General features: G+C 39.3%; 2 protein-coding genes across 3 annotated transcripts; one reads left to right on the top strand and one right to left on the bottom strand.

The window, feature by feature from the left end:
* Positions 1 to 1,785: 1,785 nt before the first annotated feature.
* On the bottom strand, positions 1,786 to 9,792 carry dsc2l (desmocollin 2 like). The gene is made up of 16 exons (XM_010743814.3): positions 9,468 to 9,792; positions 9,169 to 9,259; positions 8,802 to 9,007; positions 8,595 to 8,711; positions 8,053 to 8,208; positions 7,766 to 7,910; positions 7,516 to 7,670; positions 7,224 to 7,358; positions 6,899 to 7,084; positions 6,522 to 6,769; positions 6,206 to 6,348; positions 5,523 to 5,741; positions 4,293 to 4,514; positions 3,960 to 4,075; positions 3,514 to 3,831; positions 1,786 to 3,085 (listed from the first exon to the last, which is right to left on the bottom strand). The coding sequence occupies exons 1-16, from the start codon at positions 9,504 to 9,506 to the stop codon at positions 2,888 to 2,890; spliced, it is 2,694 nt and encodes an 897-aa protein (XP_010742116.3). The 5' UTR covers positions 9,507 to 9,792; the 3' UTR covers positions 1,786 to 2,887.
* Positions 9,793 to 13,016: 3,224 nt separating this feature from the next.
* LOC104929335 (desmoglein-2) lies at positions 13,017 to 21,665 on the top strand. 2 transcript variants are annotated; one of them, XR_003464066.1, is made up of 15 exons: positions 13,017 to 13,265; positions 14,163 to 14,285; positions 14,758 to 14,910; positions 15,022 to 15,163; positions 15,250 to 15,413; positions 15,770 to 15,904; positions 16,033 to 16,218; positions 16,304 to 16,581; positions 16,720 to 16,862; positions 16,956 to 17,177; positions 17,434 to 17,664; positions 17,923 to 18,050; positions 18,154 to 18,489; positions 18,740 to 21,293; positions 21,337 to 21,665. XR_003464066.1 is itself a non-coding variant. In XM_010743827.3 (14 exons), the coding sequence occupies exons 1-14, from the start codon at positions 13,212 to 13,214 to the stop codon at positions 19,730 to 19,732; spliced, it is 3,288 nt and encodes a 1,095-aa protein (XP_010742129.3). In that variant the 5' UTR covers positions 13,017 to 13,211; the 3' UTR covers positions 19,733 to 21,310. The 2 variants fall into 2 exon arrangements, 1 of the variants encoding a protein (XP_010742129.3); XM_010743827.3 differs by lacking the exon at positions 21,337 to 21,665 and having other exon boundaries at positions 18,740 to 21,310.
* The last annotated feature ends 1,698 nt before the right edge of the window (positions 21,666 to 23,363 follow it).

Raw genomic sequence — 23,363 nt, 5'->3', positions numbered from 1 at the left:
GCAGATTTCTAGAATAACCAGTCAAACACAAAAGCGTTTATGTCTGCAGAGAGTTGTAATTAAGAATCTGAAAATAAAATAAAAAGACTGTTTATTGGTGAAATTGGGGTAATGGAGCTGCCGTCTGTGCTTAGAGTGCCTTCTTTAGATATTTGGGTTAACTGCTTATTTTCATTATTTTGTGTTAAGTGACTTTTCAAGATTGTCCTAATTGGCCCCAGTGGGATTTTGAGCAAAAACCTTTGATGTTCACATCTCGTTCACATCCTCACATAATTGTGACAGTATTATTGTAATTTGTGCAGATAATGTTGTTGTATTTTTAACAAGATTCCAGTGTTTGATCGTAGCGAGAGACCAGTTTCATTCCAAGATTTAATTTCCCTCCCCCTCCCTCCCCCCCACCCAACTTCTCTCAGCTGTCATCTTTGATACTCGTCACCACAATCACATGACAGATGGTCCTTTCTGGATCCTATAATTATATTTCCAGCTTCCAGATTTGAGACTCATCACACTGATGCATGATCTGCATGTCAACTAAACACAAAAGTTGGTGAATTGAGTTCACAAGCGGCAATGCTGTATTAGAATATCTAGAAATGAATAATCCATAATCAGTCTAAGCATAAGGGGATCACCAACTCAATTCATCTGTGTTTTAATACATTTGTTTTATTTATTTATGGAGGACTGTGCATAATGTAGCTAAGCTTCTTATCTCACCATTTTAAATATGATATCAACAGTTAATTCAAAGTCATGTTGATTGGACCCAACAATGAAATTTCTGTTACTGGAGTTTCAAAGATGGTGATAGCTATCAATGTTACTGTTAACCAAATAAATATCATAGTTATGTTGCCAAAATTCTGGCATAGAAAAAACAATGGATGATCACATACAAGGTTCTTACTGTAACTGTATACAGTGCACCAACTGGATTTGCAGAAGACAGGAGGTAAACATTAGCTAGCAGACAGTAGGTGTAACACTTTGCCCTCCATCTTGTGCAAGCTCAGAGGGCCGCACCCAGTAAATCATTCACCACAGTACACATGCAGAGACTGAGCACAATGAACAACTCTTGGTGCTCGAATATTCTGTTTCATCCTTCTGCAAAAGTACAAAGACAAAACACTATCTGATTTTACAAGTTAATGTGTATAAAAAGCATGTAGCGTTAGATTACAGCTATCAGAAAAGCCTTTGGACTTAGAGTTAACTTAAAAACGCTTAAAGCCTGTTAAGTAACACATTTATTTATTAATCCTATGTCCATTAAATTGAACTGAGACGTATATAAAACTACATCTGCTGCAGTAGCAGTTCACCAGGGGAACATTCTTTAATGACCATGCAAAATTACAGCTTTAAAAACTTAATAGACATATGGGAATTTCAGATTCCCTTTCATTAGCAGGCTCAAGGACATTGTTATGATCTTCTTAGCTTTTTGTTATATCTGGTTATTGTTCTATTCAAATAGTTGCAGGCGGTAACAAATCACTCCGCCCATTCACGCCCTTGTGTTGACTTTCACGGGATCAGAATGTTGCAACAACCTCAGTGACAAAGAGGGCTGAAACTACGCCCCAATCCATGGCCAAGAGCCGGCACTGGAATGTGTTTACACAGACGAACACTGTGACTTGGAAAACTAGTGGAAGACAGTCAACGTTATTGTTTAAAACTGTCAAACTGTACAGTAACGTGATATATTACAAATGGCAGTTTTATTACTGTCTTATTTCATTCAGGTGTTAGTTTTATTTTTCTTAAAAAAAAAAAATCTAAACAAATACTTTAAAATCAGCCACACAAAAACAAAACTGTACTTTCATGTGAATAGTTCAAGATTGTGACTTATAACCAAAATACCCACAGCTGTGACAAATTAACAGAAAACCCCTACAGCCCCTCCCCACATATAGCTACACAACTGTCATTAGGAACCTGCAAAACCACCTCCACTCGCCATTCCTGAAAATGACAAGTGGGATGATGGATGGATAAAAACACACAAAGACTCTAAAGCCAGGCTCAGACCACAGGAGTTTTAGGCTGATTCACCCCTTCAAATATTACATATCCAGGTTTAAACCTCCATAACTGCTTACATGCTCATTGGGACCACCCAGATATTTTCAAACATGTTTGATATTTAGGAGATGAAATCTGGATAATGATATCAGTACTTTGAGAAACCAGAAAGAGTGTCAAGTCTACAAGGAGACAGCCCAGCAGACGAGTTGCCAAGTGTTTCAGCCCTTAAGGTTAACGGTATTAAAGCCGACAGTTAAACTCTCACTTTAAGTTCTCGCTGAGAGATAGACAGCACGTTTTAACCGTGCCTCTCCAACCGTTTTTATTACCCAGACCTCTTCTTTAGCCTCCTGCTATTTGCCTCCATTTTGTTTATACCTGCTACCACATGAGCTCAGGAAGGGCGGTAGATTGTTTTCTTTGGCACAAGAATCTCAGTGATATCCCACAGTTTTGTAAGTGTGTATGTTTTGAGATTAGAGAGAAGAGCTTCTGAAGTTCCTCTTAATGTGCATGATGCAACCTGGTTTCGAAATCAGTTCGACTCCTGTATTCTGAGCCCGGATGAAAAAAAGGCAAACAACATGCAACACACAACGTAAAGTATGGACAAGTGGTCGCATCTGTATAGTTTTCAGTGCAAAAAGACTCTTTACCAAAAAGCAGCGAAGAAAAGTAAATAAAAACATAAAGCATTAGCGGAGCAGTGCGCACACACTGTTGCCGTCTGCTTGTTCTATTTCTCATTCATGTTCAGCGGGACACAGAGCGTTCAGATCCCCGACCTCACGACACTGTGTACAGAGAAAAGTAAACACCATTCATTATTCAGCTTCATTGTTCACGACTTTTTGCACGCATCTGCGAGACTTTTGAACTTTGGTCCAAGTGTGTTTAGGAAGCCGAGGTCATCAGTTTCGCCATAGTCACTGCAGCATCCGATGGAGCCAGCTACAGAGCCCTGCCCCTCAAACCCGTAGACGCGGGTGCCGTCATCTGCATACCGTCCGTCATCTTCTGTTCCCATGAAGGCCAGCTTCTGTAAGACGCAATGAGAGAGGAAGTGAGTTATTACTCAGCTGTGGACTAAGCCTTAGCTATAAGAGGGAGAGATACTACCCACGTGATAACACACAGGCTGCTCAGGATATGACTGGCAGTCAGATATTACACAGCGAACAAACAGCTCAGCGGCAAGTTAGAGAAATAATTTCTCACCCAGAAGTTGAGAAATATTAAAGTTTACGGAGGACACTATCACGGCTTAGAGAACAAGATTATATTACACCTGAGAGTTAGCAAAGCTCTTACAGAGAACAAAGGCGTTATTAAACCTCACAGAATGAAAGGTGTACGCATGTAGACATATTTAGTTCTTCTCTTGCTTTTTGTGTTCACTCTCAGACATATTTTTCGCTGTTTTATAGTGAACATCTTAACATGCTTTTAACTACAAAACAACATTACCTGCTGTAGATAGCGTCCATGTGTTTGCCAGGTGTGAAGAAGAGCCGAGTCCTGGGCGAAGTACCTGTTGTCAAAGTCCACATAACTACCACGAAGATTACCTCCATTAAACTGTTGAGTACCATACTGGTAATCATACTGGGCAGAAGAGTACTCCTTTGTATCAGCTGTGGTAATGCCCTTATACGTCCCATTCTCATGTGCACCATGGCCTCCGATTGTGCTGGTGCTCTTGGTTCCCATCCATCCTGTCTTCAACGTGTTGCCCTTCACTCCTTGTTCAATCCCCATAGTGGGAATAGTGATGAGACTTGAATCCTGCCGAGCAAGAAAAGAAGACAAAAAAAGAAGCAACAACTGAATAAATGAAGCAAACGAGAACAAAAAAATAAAGTTGCTTTACGGCGGTGTGAGCCCCGGCAATGCTTTCATTATTATGTCCTTACCACTTCTTCCCCTGGGGCCTCAGTGTTTGATTTGAGCAGGATTCCACCGCTGCCTCCTCCATCATCAAGTTCCAACTTCTCTCTCTTTGTCGCACAGAAAAAGATAAGCAGTAGTACTGCAATAACAAATCAAGTAGGTTAGAAATTAGTGCACAAGAAAACACACTTTTTTTAATAAACAGTGTTTCACGATAGCGCCATGCATCACAAAAGTTAGCATAATGACATTACACACTTTCTATCACATTCATGAGCGCAAACTCCTTGTTTTCTTATCTACACAGTGTGGCCTACACAATTCTGCTGGCAAGAGTATAGCAGTAGAGGACTCACAGAGCAGTAGGAGGAGGGCCAGAGGCAACAGCAAAGCAAGTATACCCAGTGGCCCTAATGACACAGAGCTTGCTTTGGCCAAGCAGACTCCATCTCTGCACTGGCAGATCCGTACTTTCACCGTCTGTAAATCGCCACTGCCCTGCAGGTCTGTAACCATCACATCAACCTCGTGTATCCCCGTAGGAATTTCTTTGAGCTGACTCAACGTAGCTGCTGTGTCTGTGGAGAAAACACACGTGTAAAAAAGTATGAGAAGATGTACATTCCTCCAAGAAATAGTAGTGCAACACTGTGTAGAACACTTGAAACACGGATCAACTAAAGTGTTCACTGTGAAAATTGGTTGCCATCACAAATAGGATGAAAACAACAAATCAACATCGCAACATAAAGTGCACAAACTAGTTTGTCCACCAGGCAAAGCAGGTTTATTTTTCAAGTTTTCAGCTGTCCTACATATCCTGACCAAAAAATAAATTTAGGGGGTTCCTCATCAAAAATAGTTTCAAGTCATGGTAAAAAAATTACATTATCAGATTTTGCAAAATCCTTTTAGCTTTTAATACCTTTCTAGTGCTGGTAAGTAAAGGAGCTACATTTGCAGAGGTACTACATGTATGTCTTTAACGTTTCTGCATTAATGCTAATGATCCAATAATGTAATGTATAAAACATACTTTAAATTGTATGTAAGTATATTTTGCTGATGATACTTCTCTACTATAACTCTTTAAGATTTTGAATGCCGGACTTAATTTGTAATGGAGTATTTTTACAGTGTGGTATTACTACTTTTACCCAAATAAATAACCTGAATTCTTCTTCCAACACAGTTGGTGCTGGTATCAGCCTCAAAAAATCATTATCAGTCGAGCTGTAAACAGTCAATATTATACCAGACTCTGGCTTGTTTACTGGCCAGGAATGTTTTGGTTAGACTTTGTGGTGGTGCTTTGTTTTGATAGAGAACAAAAAAAACTTTTTTGCTTTATGAGTAGTTTGAACATTTCTTACAGAGCATTTCCAGATCTTCATTGGTGTATTGTTGTTGTTAAACGTGTCCAGTCCACTACAGTCACCATTCCACACTACATGGTCTAAGTAACTCATACCAGAAACAAGTAATTATCCATACTGTCCCCCCACAATTTCTCCATGAAAAACTTTTTGTTTTAGATCTATTCTTTAACAGATGTAGGTTAGATGGGTAAAATTTCAACCACCTACCATTAAACCTTGTCAAAGACCATTTGCCATCATGATTGTCTGGCAAAGCAAAGGTGAAGGGGGAAGACAAGGGACTGTTGTCTTCGTCTTCAGCCACAAAAGTCACAGAGCTGAGCCCTCCCGGGTTCTCACACATCACCAGCTCACTGGGAACCTTTGGCTTATTGTCGTTGACATCCTCCACCTCGATGATGACGGTTCCTGTGCCTGTCTTGGTGCCTGAAATATATCAGTATGACGTTAGTACAAAAACAAAAAAAGGACATGTCAGTACTTGGGGAAAAAACAAGATAAACATGGTTGGAAATTCTGGCTAGCATCTTGGGTAAGAGCCAGCTTTCACTATTCATACCACAGAACAGTGAGTCAATGCTAAGGACTAGTCATATCGTGTCAACAGGTGTACCGTTGAGCCAGGACATAGATGCTTGTTTTGTTCTGGCAAATACTGGTGAGGGTGGAGCTGCTGTTCGTTAAAACTCGACTGCCATAACAATACCACAGAAAGAGGTTTTACTTAGAAAACAGGTGACTGATGTGAGTAACGGATTAGTGTCACCAGAGGGATATTGAGGGAGCTTGTGTTATTATGTGAGCAATATAAGTGTTTGTTTTTTTAGATGCAAGAACAGCTTTCTGTCTATGGCTTATAAAAGTGAATTTAGCATTCACAAGAAACTTACTAGCATCAACAGCCTTCATGGTGATGTTGTATATTCCATCCTGGACGAAGTCTGACTCTCTGTCAATTTCGCCTGCAACCTTCAGCTCTCCGGTATTTCTGTCGACATTGATCCAGGAGGCTGGGTCTGTGACCTTGTAATACCTAACAGGGAGTGGAGAAAAAAATACTAGTGTTTTAGCAGCAGGACATTCTTTGATTCAGCAGTGAAAGTCTGCCCTCCAGTGTTTAAGAGAAGCAGCACAAACTTGAGTTGGGGTCCTTGAGGATTAGCTGCCAGAAAGTTTTTAAGACAAGTATAAAGTAAGACTGCTCACTTGATGCCATCACTGCTTTTGGTTTCAGGATCTACAGCTGTGTATCTTCCTATCACCGTGTCTAGTGGTGTGTTCTCTTTGACTTTGAAGCGGATTGTAGGAGCTGTGAATTCTGGACCCTCATCCATGTCGATGACACTGACAGTCACAGGGACGGACTGCCATTGGGCGTTGGTGCCAGTCAGATCAACTTCATTTTTTGCCGTAATCTGAAGTTTAACATTCTTAGCCTGCTCATGATTCAAGGCCTGGAAAAAACAGGAAGAGTGTGTTTTGTAAATATTAATTTTTGGTCAATGTTGGCTCAGACTGTACACAATATGTGCCATGTTGAATTGTTGTACTGTCGGATAATAATAACACAAAATCTCACTCACCTTAGCAACGTACAGAAGCCCTTCATTTGTTTTAGGGTCAGTAGCCATTCTGAAATTTCCATTTTCATTGCCCTGAGTGATGACGAATTTAGAAATCCAGTTTGGTGTATTTATTAAATCCTTATCTTGAACAGGAATTCGGAGGAGAAGTTTTTCGCTTTCATTTTCTTTGACAGACGTTTCATACTAAGGGAAACAAAAAATGTAAAAACTTTAATTAAACCCCCTTCTGTACATTGTTAACAAAGACTTTATATAAAACACATCTGTTGTATTTAATGCTATTGTCACAAGATGTTTAGGTGTGTAATTGTTAATCACTTACAGATGCTTTTGAGAAAGTCGGTGGGTTGTCATTGATGTCACCCACAATAATAGTTGCTGTACCCGTGTTAGCCAGACCATTGGCAGCACCTTCGTTATCTTTGATTTGTATCTTGACCAGATACTTGTCTTGTGTCTAAAAAAAGAAATGTGGCAAAATGAAATAAAGGTAAACACATATATATACATATATAGATGAGGCAAGAGACCAAGATAAAGCATTTGTACTGTATGATCTAATTTGAATGTTGTATTTCAGAGTAAATCATTAATAAATTGGTGCAGTGGCTCACCTCCCTGTCTAGGGTGTTAGTTACTGTTTTGATGACACCAGTCGATGGGTCGATTCTAAACCAGTCAGCTCCATCCAAGAGAGTGTATTTGATGACAACGTGTTTTGTAGTTGGGTCGTCTCGGTCTGTAGCGTTCACCTTCCCCACCTCTGCACCTGTGGTATTAAAGCATGACCATGAAGTTTATCATCGCCCAAAATAAAGGAGGAACAGTGCAGGATTTCCTGGCAGTGTATTTTATGCTGCTCACCTGCTTTGCTTTGCTCAAGCACAGTAAACTCCAGGCGGTCTTTAAATGTAGGAGCGTTGTCATTCACATCATCGATGATTATGATGATAGCTAAAGTTCTGTCCGTTGGATTATTTGTGAGCCGGTCATAAACATTAGCTGTTAACTGTGGAGACATTTTTTTTAAAGGTTAACATGCTGGAAAACTGGTATTTGGGTAATAGTAAATTGTGACAGGCATTTTATAATTATCAGATTAATACATTTTAAAAAAATAATCTTTAGTTGCAGCCCTATTTCACACTCACGTTAAACCTTGGGAACTCCTCACGATCAACTGCTCTGTGCACAGTTAACATCCCAGAATACCGGTCTAAAGAGAACACGTTCCCTGGATGACTATCGACACCTGGTCCACTTAAAGTGTAGTACACTTTGTGGTTGATCTCAGAATCCGATACAATCTAAAAAAAGAGAAATCAAAACAATCCGAGTTAAACACACATATAAGCTGCACACACAAGTAAACACAGTTCATAAAAAACAATCTCACAAAGTTAAAGAAACCTCTTTTGGATAAAAAAAAAGGGGCAGATTCCAATAAACAATCTCATCATGCAGGAATAAACACACCAAAAGGATTAAGCACAATTTAAACATGTCAGTCATCAAAGTCATGACATTAACAGGTGTGTCTGGGTGTGGGAATCAGATAATCTGGGGGAGAAAAGAAGATGGGAGGAAAGACAAACCAGTGCAATAGGCAGAAATTTCATTTGTATTGTGATTCATCCTACAATGAAGATCTTAAACACACCAAAGCAGTCTATATTTTCAAGACTAACATTACCTGCTCAATGTTTTTAGGATAAGGTCCTGGAAGATTCTCTAATATGTTGAAGGGTGGGTGACCCCATTCTCTCTTGGTGCGCACCAGGACGCCTTTGCCTTTGCTTTTGCCTTTGTGCTGTAAACATGCAAACAGATCAAGAACTCAACAATATTTCATCCTCATATTTCTGACATGTATAAGGTTACAACAGTGCAACAGTCCTACCTCTGTTTCCCGCACTGTGCTGCGGAAAAGGTGAACTTCCATCTCACTTTGCAGTCCACTGTTGTCCTGAGCCCACACAGAAAATGTCCGCCCGCTTGTTGCTACTGACACCGCAGTCAAAGCTACTATTTCCCCATTATCCTTTATCGTAAAACTCGAGTCACTCAAAGTTAAGTGTGATCTGGTATCGCAGCCGGCGACATTAACTGAGAGAAACCGAGACAAGAAAAGAAAAAGCATGGGTGAAATGAGGAAAAGGTTGCGAAGGGAAGGTGGTTACAAAAGCAAAATGCCAAATAATTCAAGCTGTAATTTAAACTGTAAAACTGTCAAAAGAGTTCATAAATAAATGAGAAGTGAGAAGTACCTTTTGTTATTAGGAGTCCAGGGTGAATTAAACGAGGAACAGGCACGTAGAGAGAGCTGGTTATAAAACACGACTGCACACCGGACACGACCTGAAGCACAAAGTCGAGCTTAACAGTGAGTTTCAGGTGCTCTTATCGCAAAAAAAGTCCCCATTCAATAAGAAATAATTACTCTGTAACAACATTCCTCTTTAGTACTAATAAAAAATAGAAGTTAATTCTCACACACGACGTGTTAATGACGTGTGTCGACACTTAAAGAGAGGATATGAAAATAAATAAGAAATAAAAAACTCACCAACACCAGGCAGAGGTTTAAAATGAAAACATTCGCCATATTTTTTGGAAACTTTTTGTTTTTTTGTTTTTGACGTCCTGGTCCGCAGGACTGAGCTCCACCGAAGAAAGTGACAGATGATTGATTGTCGTCGGTGTTAAATCCGCCAAAAGGACAAACTCGTCTATTCCCAAACTCGTTTTTTCTCTTTGGACTGACTACCTTTGGTATCTGTCAGTAGTAGACAGTGAGTCAACAGGCTGACACACCTTGCCTGGCTGCCCCACCCAGGACCGAGAGCCTCCCTGTTTGAGAAAAGCAGGAGAAGCACCTTAGGGCTGTGCTGCGCATAAACTCCTGATAAGTTTCAGATATATATCTATTACCTTTCCACCAGCAGGGGGAAATATTGCCTAGATATTCAACAAGCTGAAGCACTTCTGTAGTCAATTGTAGAATGTTGCAAGACATTAAAAAAAAAAGTTATTGTGCCAAATGTCCAAAGCACTTTAAACTTATGTTGATTTGTTTCATGCTGTGTGTGTCAAAGTTCATGTTTAGGAATTTTTTTTTTTTTCTGGCTTTATCTCGTTTATAATGATTTGTTTGTGCCTGTTTTTTCCACTGAATCCTCTCTAATTAATCTCTCCTCCCACTTCCACACAGGAGATTGACCCCTTCCTCTGTCGTCCTCTTGCAGCTTCGCTCAAGCATTCTGTCAGGAGAAACAAGAATTGGGCTCCTCACTTAACACCGCAGGAATGTGTGCTGAGCAGAGCCTGGTGTGGGGGGAAGGCTCTGTTCCCACAGGGACGAGCTCCCTATCTCTATAAACTGCTGATAAAAAAAAAAGGGAGAGAGCAGCCAAAGGCAGTAACACTGGGCCTTGTGTTCCTTTCTGATTCACTATAATGGGGGAGGTAGACCTTGTTTAAATGTGCATTCGGGAGTCAGACTACATGTGGCTGCAACAGGAAAGGTGAGAAAAATGTCAGGAAGCCTATGAGTCATGGGTGTGGACATAATGAAAAGGCTTTGGGCTGAGCGTCTTAGGAATAAATGTGAAACAGATTCAGCAAAATACCCTCATGTCACTTCCAACCTAAAATGAAAGTGAATTATCGTTGTAGGCAAGCTTAAAGTATATGCATGGAATACAAAGTACAAGCATAAACAGACAAACCCTTTACGTTTCTACTTCTTCTTTTAGTGACACTGTGTCTGACCTTTATCTCCCACACTGTCTACTCACACTGAGGCGTTTTGAGTTCTGTAAATAAAGAATTGCTCAATGGGGTCAATTAATGTCACCAGAAAGTCTTCATTGCTTTGAAATTCGAAGGAATTACACTCATAATTTCCCTATGTCATTGTCGTATGACACGGTTCATAAGGAGCTGGATTGCAGTGTTTCAGTAAGGTGTGATGTTCAGCATTGTTATGATTTACAATGTTGCAGGGTCTGGTTTGGAAAAAATGGCTGCATGCAAACAGTGTCATGATGCAATGCCAGAAGGCTCCTTCTTGCATCACGCTTTTATATGTTTTACATGGGGTTACAGCATATAGTTTACGCTGATTATGTCACACACATGTATATCCCTGAGGTAAGTTTTTTGAATGCACTCAACGCAACTACTCCACCTTTCTCACCACTCCCTTTGGATGAGAGCCAGTGAAGAGACAGGGTGGGGCAATGGTTCGTATTTGAGTGAGACAAGTTGCTCACTGGTGTTTTTCTCTCTCAGAAAGTGACTAATATCTATGTGACTATTAGTGTGTGAGGCGAATGACATCAAACATTATGAAATACAGCAGTTAGTTATAGTTAATAGGTAATTTACCAGTTTTCATGACCAGGCACACCTAAATACTGTAATACGTGACACTGGTGTGTTGAAACTGTTTTAGAGAGGTGTCAGTGTGGTGTGTGCAAGATGTCCCAGTATGACAAAACAATACGACAGCATCCCAAAATGCTGCCTTCTTCTTTCTAAAAAATAAACTTGAATTTCATGTTATGTATGACAGGGTGTGCCTTACTGTAAGAAATGAGTCAAAACTTTCACACACTAACGTCATCATAATTCTGATAAATTCAACCTTCATTTATGATTCAAAAAACCTGATCTGTTTTAATAGGGACTAATGTATCGTATAATTGCAGCTAATACCTAAGGCAACATCCTTAATTCTCCTAACCTACACATATATTAGTTTGCCATTACATAGCCATTACATACACACCAGTAGTAAGGTGTTTTTTGGAACAACGGTGCATCCTCCAAAAGTGGTGTGGTCACTCAAACTGGACAGATATATGACACATTATGTAACTCACTCTGCAGAGTCCTAAACATGAGTGATTATTAACATTTTTGGAGGTCTTTCAACATTTCAGTCTCCAGTGTGTAGGATTTAGTTGCACCAACCTAATGTAAAGGAGAACCCACACTTGAAAGGCCATGTCTAAAGGTAGTATTTAGTTTGTTCTGAGCAACATTGTGTTTGTGTTTGTGTTTGTGTGGCCTCCATGGAAGAGGACCCGCTCCCACTGAAGATATAGTGGGATATTATTTAAGTAATTTTAAGTTAAAAATAAAAAGAGCGTTATTTTCAGGTGATTGTACATGCATGAAAACATAGAGGTAGAAAAAATAGAGGCCTCCAAACTTACACACTGGACACTTAAATTAACATTTAGCTTTAATCTTGCACAGCGCAACTCAATGACTGTGACACAGTGTCCTCTAAACCACCCATTCACCTTTGTGCTCATACTGAGCACAAAGGGCTGCTGTTAGACGTTGAAGAATAGAGAAGCCAATGAAGATTGATTAAATGGAAAGAATAATATTAATAACACAAGGGTTGCAGACTTCGAGTGAAATGTCAGATCAGTCTTGTAATAAATAAATCTTGTACAGACATAAATGTTCTAATGAGGCAAGATAGAACTGATCCTGTATTCACTCCACTCCCACTTCACCTTTGGACATAGGTAGTGAAAGTTTCATGTAACCTGGCAACACAAACTCTCTTTGTGTGGATACCTTATCTTTTTTCCCCCCCCTCCTCTCTCTCTTTTTTTTTTCTCTGTACAACACCCGGCGATACCAATGCACCCACACACACACACACACACACACACACACACACACACATACCCACATACATCCAGAGAGTGAAGTGTGCAGCTGAATGTTTATGAGTGTTGAACCCAGAAACAGAGGTGCACTCCTTGGGAATTTCACAGGCACAGGTGAAGTTTTACACACGAGTGAGAAAGTTGGTCTAAACTAAACTCCCAATACATTTTTATTAAAAACTGTATTTCAAATTAAATAAATATTAGACTTAATCCCACACTTTAAAGACAAGATGGGCTGTTTATCATAGATCTTAGCATCATTTTTTTTCATTTTGTTCCAATGTGTGAACCATCACTTAACGCAATGTCACGCCAAAAACCTACTTGGAGTGATTTCCTCTAAGTCTAGTCTGTTTTACCTCACGGCTAAAGACAATAAGCTCACAAGTATTGCAGCAATGCAGACCAGGACACACCAGCTCTATTCTCCGCCTGTTATCAGCAGTGGCTGGTGAGCAATCAAACAGAGAGAGGAACCGCCTCTTGGCGCTGAGTTCCTATCCCAGCGAAGGGTCAAAGTCTGCGCAAAAGAGATCAAGATCGAGACGAGTTGACGCGATTCCACTCGAACAGGAGGATTTGACAAGTTTACATATACTTTTTTCACCGACTCGATGGCTCCTCTGCTTAAATGCAGCTTTTTTATTCTTCTGCCGTTCCTCCTAACGGTAAGGAAAACGATCCTTCACATTGTTAGGTGTCCATTACGCAGTGTAGAATAACAGTGGGCTCAAACAGGTGTGGCTTTTTCCTCTGCTGGTCTATTAAGCCCATCGGATGATTTCATAGTTTATAGTCCAATTTAAACCATCAGTTTGAAGTTTACTGATCACGGACGAGTTTCTTTCCAGTAAAGAAGCTTTCCGTGATTATTTCCTTGAAGTACTGGATGTGGGGGGAAAAAACTTTTGTCTAACTCAGGTTTACATATAGAGGAAGTTTTGAGCTTTGACACAAGTTGAGATGTAGATTATAATATAGATGATGTTTTTTCCTTTATGTTGTGTATAGTTACGGACAGCTTCCTCTTGAAATAAGATAATAGATATTTTAAGGTATACCTTCATTATGTACACTCGGATGTGATCCAATACAACAGCTTTAGCCTTGAATTTTACTTTTGTGAAGCTTATATTGTTTCACTTTTGTTGTTTTGTGTCAGAAAAGTCATACTTTTACTTTTGGTTTACTTTTACTCTTGTTGTACTGAAGTGCATTTTATCCAAAGGATGTGTCTGATATTATGGTCCTCAAACTGTGGTCAAAAATATTTGAAACACCACCTTATGTAATGCAGTCCACTGCAGACTACAACCTCAATAATAAACATGAAGCTATTTATTACCTCTGATAGTGTCAATCAAAACTAAACATTATCAGAGCTGTCACATCAGATTATAATAGTGTACTTAATAAAGAGGCTGATGAGTAAAAAAGAAGAAAACATGTTTAAAGTAATGCCACATATGTAAAGTACGGCTCACAAGCAATAATGTGTAGATGTTTTTGGAATAATTACACGTCAGTAGTGAATAAGTTTTTCCTCCCTCTTTGTTTACCTGCAGCTTGTTCCTGTGAGGGCCAAAGGAAATGGGCCAGTGTTACGCAGACAGAAGAGAGAATGGATTGTAGCTCCGAGACGTCTGGTTGAGAATGTTGACTACACCAGCTATCAGTCTATTGCTAAAGTGTGTACTTTTTTGTTCTGTTTCTGCCTATTAAAAATCATTTACAGTATTTAACAAAGGTGCTGCCACATTTATTAGATCATCATCAAGTCAGTCAAGTAAAATCACATCCAGAGATGAGTCAGTTCAGACACAGTGCATGACGAGGACTAACACATAGGCCTACCTGTGTTTAAGCATATCTAGATACATATCTCAGCGACTGTGTTTTTAGTTTTGAGACATGAGTCACCGCTGACAAATCATCAACGCGTATCTATGTGTGACAGTTTGGATGTCACATGCTCACATTCACACAATCTAAATGCCATACATTTGAATTGATTCCTTATAGAATATAGTTATATAATAAATAAGTGTATTATTTTAGAATGAACAAAAACATACAGTGAATAAGTAGATAAATGTAATATATCTTTATGCTTTTCCCTGTAATTGGAATTCACTTTGTCTTTACGTATTTGTTTTTCAGATTCACTCCGATAAAACCTTTCCAAAGATAAAATATTCTCTAAGTGGGCCTGGTGTTGACCAGCCCCCTGTAGGAGTGTTTGGTATTGACCCTAACACTGGCTTTGTGAAAATCTACTCTATTCTGGATCGAGAAGAAATAGCCATCTATAAAGTAAGATCATTTAAATACATCCTGTTTGTCAAATGTAAAGCATTTACAGCCACGTAAGCCAAGTTGTGAAGTTAGGAAATGTTTAAGTAGCTGTGATATATCTTTTTGTAGTTAAAAGGTATGGCAAAATACCTCAACGGGTCCGACGCTGAGCGTGAGCTTCTGCTGAAAGTTGTTGTTGAGGATCAAAATGACTGCGCACCGGTCGTTGTAGCAAACCAAGTCGGCTCTGTCAATGAATCGAGTGCACCAGGTATTTTAAGACATCTACACTATTTGTGATATGTTAAAGTATTTTTACATGTACTGAACTGATCTATTGTTTCATTCATGTCCTAGGTACTGTTGTGATGAGAGTAATAGCTACTGATGCTGATCAAGAAAACACACCACACAGCGAGATCTTCTACAGCATTGTGCAAGAGAGCAACGTAGGTGGAATGTTCTCCATCAACTCTCGGACTGGAGAAGTCATGGTTCAACGGAGCACTTTAGATAGGGAGGTGAGTCCCTTGACTGACATGGAACAGTCACAGTAGTAAAATAAATCAGTATCACGATGCAAATCACACTATCCTATTCCTATCCTATTCTATAAATCTCTTACTACATTGTGTATGCATGAACTTGTATATAATAAGTCTGATTAAAATCACCACACTATATAAACATGTTCTATTTTCTACCATAAAAATGATTTCCTGTTACTTCGAATCAAAGTCAATGAGAAAGAAGCATTTTTGACATATTTTAATCAAATATTGACAGAATCATATTCATGTTAGTGAGGAACTTTTACTGGAAAGTCAAAACTATAACGTATTAACCAGTGCATTGTATCTCTGATCTACTTTTTTAGACAAAAGATATATATAAGTTGCTTATAAAAGCCTCAGATATGAATGGAGCGGTGGGAGGAAACGCAGGAACCAACGAAATTGAGATCAAAATTCTGGACATAAATGACAATGTTCCAACCCTGGAAAAAGAGTCGGTGGGTGTGACACATTACTACAGCCAAAAAAACACAACCAAAAAAAAATCAGTTTTTCTTTAACTGGTTTGTATGATCATGTTTGATAGTTGTTCTAAAGCAACTGTTGGTGTTTGTCTTATTTGCAGTATGAAGGAAGTGTGGAGGAGAACACCATCAACGTGGAAGTGTTGAGGATCCAAGCCATTGACATGGATCTGATTCACACTGAAAACTGGTTGGCTGTCTTTGAAATCATTTCAGGGAATGAGGCAGGCTATTTCAGTATCACTACTGATTCAAAGACCAATGAGGGAATTATCATGATTCACAAGGTAAAAGAATGTAGTCTTATTTAAATAGACTGAAATTGTAAAGTACTACAAAGCCTAATGTGAGCTCCTGTCCTTGAATCTGCAGCCCTTGGACTATGAGAAACTACAGTTGCTCAACTTGGAAGTGGCTGTCAAAAACAAAGCAACGTACAATTTTGGCATGTCCATGACAGGATCCACATCCTACCAAAAATCCTACCCCATAAAAATCAATGTGATTAATCAGAAGGAAGGCCCCCGTTTCCACCCAAGTGTCAAAGTGGTGACTCTCTCTGAGGACCACACTTCCGTATCAATCAACAAAATCATCACCACCTACGCTGCAATTGACAGTGACACACTACAAACAGCCACCAACGTGAGGTACAGTGACAGTAAAAGATGTTGCTAAACAGCAGATGTGTAATATATCTTGATGTGTCTCTGAACTGATGTATTTTACATTAATATCCTATTTTTGTTCTGTCCTATCTTCACATATGTGGATTTTCAAATAAATAGGTACGCCAAAATCCGTGACGATGACAACTGGTTGATAATTGATGAACATACAGCTGATATCAAGCTGAACAAACTGCCTGACAGAGAGTCCAAGTTCTTGATCAATGGAACATATTATGCCAAAATTATATGCATCACCAATGGTGAGTTATGACATATGACAATTACTCTCCAACGGACAAATATGCTATGTAGACCACGTGTTAATATTCATCTTTCTTTTGACTGGCTTTCAGAACATCCCTCAAAAACTGCCACAGGGACCATAGCCATTCAGGTGGAGGACTACAATGATCATTGTCCTGAACTGACCGGTACAACTCAGACCATGTGCCTTGACGATAATGCCATATACATCACTGCCACAGACAAAGATGAATTCCCCAATTCAGCACCATTTGATTTCTCTGTGATTCAGACGGAGAACAAGCAGAAATGGACAGTGGAGCCATTTAATGGTAAGATTACAAATACAGCATGATGAATTTCTTGTAAATCATCATTAAATGGGCTTTTGGCCTAACCTTCAAGATTTCTAACAAAAAAAGGCATTTTTAGAGTATTCAGTCAGTATTCCACTGACACATGACAAGTAAACGTCTGTCTTGAAAATAGTCCATCTCAGATTTATCACTGCTGTACAAACAAACAAATGTCCTTATAACTCATCCAGCACATTCTAAAATGTGTGTCTTTTTTTTTTTTTTTTTTCAGCAACCACAGCCATTCTGCGAGACCAAGCCAAGTTGTGGCCTGGCATTTACAAAGTCACAGTGAAAGTCAAAGACCAGCAGGGAAAATCATGTGGTGAATTTCAGACAATAGATTTAACTGTGTGTACTTGCGCTGAAAACACTAAAACCTGTCAGGCACGCAACACAAAGACTGCAGGTTTTGGAGCTTCAGGTATCCTGCTTCTACTCCTGGGACTGCTGCTTCTGCTGTGTGAGTAGAGACTTACTTTCTTCGTTTTTTCCTACGTGTTTGCTTATCATTTCCTTTCCAAGAAAGTTGCCAAACCAGACAGGTTGTAGCACGCTGGTAGTTTGTCAGATTATGACTTTAGCATGCATTACACAATTGTTTGGTATTTTTTTCTTCCATGAGGTAAATCCTTAAGATAAATTAAAATAATTCATTGATTGATGATTTGACCTGACGAGTAAACTTTTATTACAATTTCTGTTGACATATGTGTTTCAGTGGTGCCCCTTCTGCTGCTGTTCTGCTTGTGTGGAGGAGCAGCCGCTATAGGAGATTTCAAGCCCATTCCATATGATACGAAACAACAGCTGATCTCATATCACACTGAGGGACAGGGAGAAGACAAGGTACTTTGATTAGTATAGTCTTGGTATGATTGGATATCATATTAAGATTCTTTTTTTTATGTGTGTTAATCATATTAATCAAATCTTACGTTTTTTCTCACAGGAAGTTCCTCTTCTACTTGCCCCATTGGAAGTTGATGGTGGTACAGTTAAGGCCATAAACGTCAACACCCTTAACGGAAAGGGGTACCTAGGAGGACTGGTTGACGGAGGAGGAGCAGCCTTAGGTGGAGGAGCAACCATGAACACTTCAAACTTGACGGCTGAGAACATGCACATGTACAGCAGATATAATCAATTCATGGGGCAAGGTGAGATGGATTACACAGGTGCTGGGATGATGACAGGACAAGAACATCTTTACTCCCGATACAAGGATGGAGGAGTCTTTGATGGGATGGCTCTATCTGACCACTTCCTGGGAGAGTATTATTCAAGTGTAAGTACATGAAGTGTCACTGAGAACACCAATCTGATCCAAGTCATTGTCCGACTGTTGTTTGAAGTTTCCTTTTATAACATTCCCTTTGTTTGTGTGTATAATGAGTCAATAATACAACGATTACAATTATCTTAGATTAGATTAGCTGAAATGAAAATCAAGCTTGAAAAAGGTTTCATTATAGTATTATTTCTTGTATTATTCACGTAAGCAAGTATTAATAACTTTTTGTTTAATTTGTTTGCAGAAATCCAACCATGCTGCACAGCAATCCCAGCAGAAGGATTCTCTGCTGGTCTATGACCATGAGGGTCAAGAGTCCCTTGCAGGTTCTGTAGGTTGCTGCAGTCTTCTTGAGAATGATGATGACCTTGCATTCCTCAATGACCTTGGACCTAAATTCAAAACCCTGGCTGAGATCTGTCAGGGATCAACCTTGGTGACCGAATCTGCTGATGCAGGGGTCTCTTCACTGAGACCAGTGTCTCCTATCTGGCCGTCCACTTCCACCCACACACATGTACATACTCACAGAGACACAGTCAGTGACAGGGACCACTTTAACATCAACACCCTCAACACCTCCAATGTAGCATCCGGATCCTCTACTATCATCCAGGAAGAGCGGATTACTGAGAGAGCCCAGAGTTCAGCCATTCCCAAGGTACATGTACAGGACAAGATTATGATTCCTACTCAGACAGTGCTCATACAGCAGCCCACTATGTACTATGCTGCAACACCCATGTATGTTGTCGAGTCTAAACCCCAAATGGTATATGTGGCAGGGGGCACAAAGCAAGCAGTGGATCAAGTAGGCCAAGCTGGATTTAGTCAGGGACTGGTGCAGGTTGGTGGCCTCCAAAGTTCTCAGGGTGTGGTTCTTGTAGATAGGCAAGTAGGAATGGGTGGGGTGACAGGGCAGGTGGCACAAGGTCTTTCGCAAGGAACCGCCTCCAGATCCAGACAGGTGTTGTTGGTGGAGGGTGGGTCTTCAGGTGGAGATCAGGTTGCACACTTAGCCCAGGGTTTTATCCAGACAGGACATGGGTCTACAGAGCACGGTTTAGAGGTCAGAGGCCAAGGTATGCAGTTGAAAACTCAGAGTTTTTCCACAGGGTCAAATGAAGACTTTGCCCTGACCGCCACACCCAAGCTGCAAGGAAACCAGAGAGTGGTTGTGCAACATAAGAAGGTCTCAGTGACTGAGAGAAATGTTGAATCTAGTATGAAAGCATAATGTATCTATCAATAGGTTGTGATAAATTGTGGTGACACTGATAAACAGATTAGCCTAATTTAGCCTGTTTGACCAAAAGTGCAATACTGTATGTCCTTGTCTATCGACAACAGTACTACTTATGTTAGTTAAAACAAGGGAGCTATTGTTTACATGGCTGTCAGGTCATGAAAGGCATTGGGTTTCCATTCTAATAGTGATTAGAAAGCACTTCCTGATAAAATGAGGCTCCATCAACATTAGCTAAAGGTGCATAATTTAGAGTGTTAGTGTAAAGTATGGTATTGGGACAAAGCAACAGATTCAAAGAGGCATTTATTTTATGTACTTAAGGCTTCAGGGCGTGAACAGCCAAACGTAAACATAAGAGAACTAAACCAGCCTGAAATACAGTGTATACATAGCAACATGTCAGCCCTTGCACCATATCTCCTAAACAAAGAGAAACCAGAAAAGGCAGTAGGAGGAGTATAAACAAAAAGGATACCTGCCTCAGGTAACCTACATCTAAGAAGGCAGCCATAAGTACGTGTCAGTTAAATTATTTAGACTATGATGATCCAGGTCTATATCAGGTGAGTGAGTTCCCTTTCTATTCTAGCTCCTAACCTGCCAGGCTGGAGAAAGAAACTGGACTTAGGCCTCGCCTGCAAAATAAAAAATGAACATCCAATCAACCACCCCCCTCTATAGCTGAAATAAATCCACACCTTAATTAGAACGAGAGGAGGGAGAACATATAGACACAAAACCGCACTTGTACAAGTAAAAACATTACAGGCTGTAACACTACATTTAGTATTTAAGACGCTGATATTGCTTCTAAAGTCTCACAGTGTTATTATAATGGATTTTAATAATAATGCTTATCAAAGTAAAGAATTTGTTTCAAAAGCTAAATATCTCTGGAATCTGGAAAATTATCTTGTGAGTAGCTACAGCAGAGGTAGAACAAAGTGTGTGTAGCTACTATAATGTTGCAGTTCTGCATCTATAGTACAAATATTCAATGCTATTATGAGTATTTTTAAGTGTGGTGTGATTCTAAAAATCCTTGGGGTACATATTGTAATATTTTTGCTTGAGCCTTGGCATAAGCAGTTCTGCTGACTTTTAAGTATTTAGTAGTTATTGTATAAATTAGTTATGCTTAGTGGTGCTATAACTAATCAAGAAGTGGTATATTTGTAGTCTAGAGCTGAGGAAAGAACACTGTGCAGAACAGCCAATGCCAAAATGTTTGAATGATTTAGTGCACCATGAAGGGATGAGACTATTTTTATCAGTAGACGGCCTAGTTATTACGGGCCGTAAACCGAAAAAGAGGACACTACACAAATTCTCTATTTTATTGTTGCACTCTTTTTATATTTCTGCAGAATATGTGTGGGTTTCTTAACTGTACTTTTACAAGAAGCAAAGTGTTAACTCCAAGAGATAAAAGTGCCAAAGCTGTAAAAAATAGCACTATGGCTTTTTTTTATTATTTTTTATGTATATTGCAACATGAGCACCAGATCGACAGTATGTTTGTTTGTTTTTATTGTATCTTTGTGTGTAGGTGTAAAGGTAACATAATTTGGATATTTGCATAGGGTGTGTAGGTGTAAAGGTAACATAATTTGGATATTTGCATAGGTAGACTAATCAAGGATGAGCACTGAAAACATTTATTGGAATGACACTGTTTGATATTGATGTTGTTGATATTGATGCGTGTGTTTTCATTTTTAATTTCTAACATGCTGTATCCTATACAATAGCATTTATTCTTTCTGCACAGTACATTACTAAAGACGTCATATCTGACATAATAACGAGGATGCTTTGCTGTTTGTTTGTTTTTCATTCTTTCATTCATGTTTTGTTTTGCATGAAACTTTTGTTTCTGTCATAATAAAATCAAATAAAAAGTGCTGTTTTATTGACCCTATTTTTGATTTCACACGACTTTGATAATTAATAGATTATATATGAAGATGTTAATTCACTACATTACGATCACATTACATTATCAGATACTTGCATAAAACCCTAGTGGTTATTTCAAAATACTTGAATACAATACACAATAGGAGATTTAAGTTGGGTTAAGTCAGGTGAAAACAAATACATCCATCTACTTTATTATGAAGTAGGATTTTGCCCCACCTTTATTCCACACATTATTTCTTGTCAAAACACCACCAACAATAGTACTATGGTGTGTCTTGCCAGCAGCAGCTACAGTAGCTTAACTTTGAGTTGCTAGGCTTAAACAGAGGTGAGGGTGATTAGAGGTCTGGAAAACAACTTATTTCTTCTTCAGACTTTTTTATTTTAAAACTTGTAATCTTCAACCCCAACAGTGACATCTGGTAACATCTGCTAAAAAGCTGTCCTCTGGTGCCACAAAAGGCCGTATACAGCATGTAGTAGTACTTAATAAGGCCAGATTCAGACCAAATCCAACGCGAGGGTGAAAACGCAACGTTTCACATTCATCTGAATCTGAAAGAGGCACAGCATATTAGAAGAAGTAGAAAATCCGGTTAGAGAGATTAGGTTAAGTCCAAAAACGTCAAGGAAGTGGCTGAGATGTTTTGTTTTACTTGACGGAAGATGCATAGAGGTCAAAGAACATGTTCTACGACTGTCTCATATGATCAACAGATGGGGGTATGGTACGGGTTTAATGGTGCACAGGTGAGGGTAGTGGAGATTAAATGCATGTCAAAGAGGCTGCTCGGTTGTATAGTATAGATAAGAATAAACTAAGTAGTTTGTTATCTCGGTGTGACTAAGGTATATTCCCTTTTGGTCAAATGACTAATACAGAGTTTCGATCACAGCAAGAATGAGAGCTCCATTGTGTTGGTGGACATTAATAATGAACCTAGATACATTAGGCTGGAGCTAGTTTTCAGGACTTTAGAGTACAGTACAAACAATGAAAAAAAAAAAGAGGGATTGGCGTTTGTGTGTTGTAGGTTAACCTTGGAATATCATACTATACTAATCTAATGTGACCTGGTTCAAAGACTTTTTGGCATCACTGAGGTGATCTGAGCTTGGATCTGATAACTTTTTCTTTTGTTCCTAATTTCTCAAAAAATGAGAGAAGAACAGTGAATAACAAATGATGAATGAAGATTTAATAATGAAACTATTTCTGAAGACTAAAAAAACTGCTGTGACCAGGATTTTTCCCTTTAGCTCAGGGCAAAGAATTGCTGCTCCACAACTATCTCTGCATTACATTTTTTCATGGATTTGCTCTCTTATCCATCAGTCAAAGCAGATGTTTCCCATCATCATGTCATGTCTCAAAATTCTTGTTCAGACATCCATGACTGGGGTGTGGCCACGAGTGTAACACATTTCAACACTGTAACCCTTAAGTAGCTGAACAGCAAGTTTCTGCCTGACCTGTCTGAATGGCAATGTGTCTACAGTTGTGTTGTTATCAGCAAGTTTCATCATGTCACTGCATACAATGTCACATTTTTTGACTGACAGTAAATAATGAAGGTTTTGGAATTTTCCTATCACTTTCTCTCCATCTTCATCTCTGGGCTCCACCCTGGTTGTTTGGACGTGTGTCAATCTGATGTCAACAGATCAGCAGAATAACACAATAAATCAAGATTTT

This window comes from Larimichthys crocea, chromosome II (assembly GCF_000972845.2).
Source record: "Larimichthys crocea isolate SSNF chromosome II, L_crocea_2.0, whole genome shotgun sequence".
Classification (NCBI taxonomy): Eukaryota; Metazoa; Chordata; class Actinopteri; family Sciaenidae; genus Larimichthys; species Larimichthys crocea.
The sequence above is the reverse complement of the archived record's forward strand: the minus strand, read 5'-3'. Positions and strand labels throughout refer to the sequence as shown.

What these genes read in the sequence shown, in the direction of transcription:
- dsc2l (XM_010743814.3), bottom strand. Translation starts at nt 9,506, where the DNA reads ATGGCGAATGTTTTCATTTTAAACCTCTGCCTGGTGTTG. An exon ending in TGGACTCCTAATAACAAAAG is followed by an intron (nt 9,008 to 9,168) that starts GTACTTCTCACT and finishes GGTTTCTCTCAG; the next exon opens with TTAATGTCGCCGGCTGCGAT. An exon ending in GGCTTCTGTACGTTGCTAAG is followed by an intron (nt 6,770 to 6,898) that starts GTGAGTGAGATT and finishes TGTTTTTTCCAG; the next exon opens with GCCTTGAATCATGAGCAGGC.
- LOC104929335 (XM_010743827.3), top strand. Translation starts at nt 13,212, where the DNA reads ATGGCTCCTCTGCTTAAATGCAGCTTTTTTATTCTTCTGCCGTTCCTC. An exon ending in TTCTGCCGTTCCTCCTAACG is followed by an intron (nt 13,266 to 14,162) that starts GTAAGGAAAACG and finishes GTTTACCTGCAG; the next exon opens with CTTGTTCCTGTGAGGGCCAA. An exon ending in AAGAAATAGCCATCTATAAA is followed by an intron (nt 14,911 to 15,021) that starts GTAAGATCATTT and finishes ATCTTTTTGTAG; the next exon opens with TTAAAAGGTATGGCAAAATA.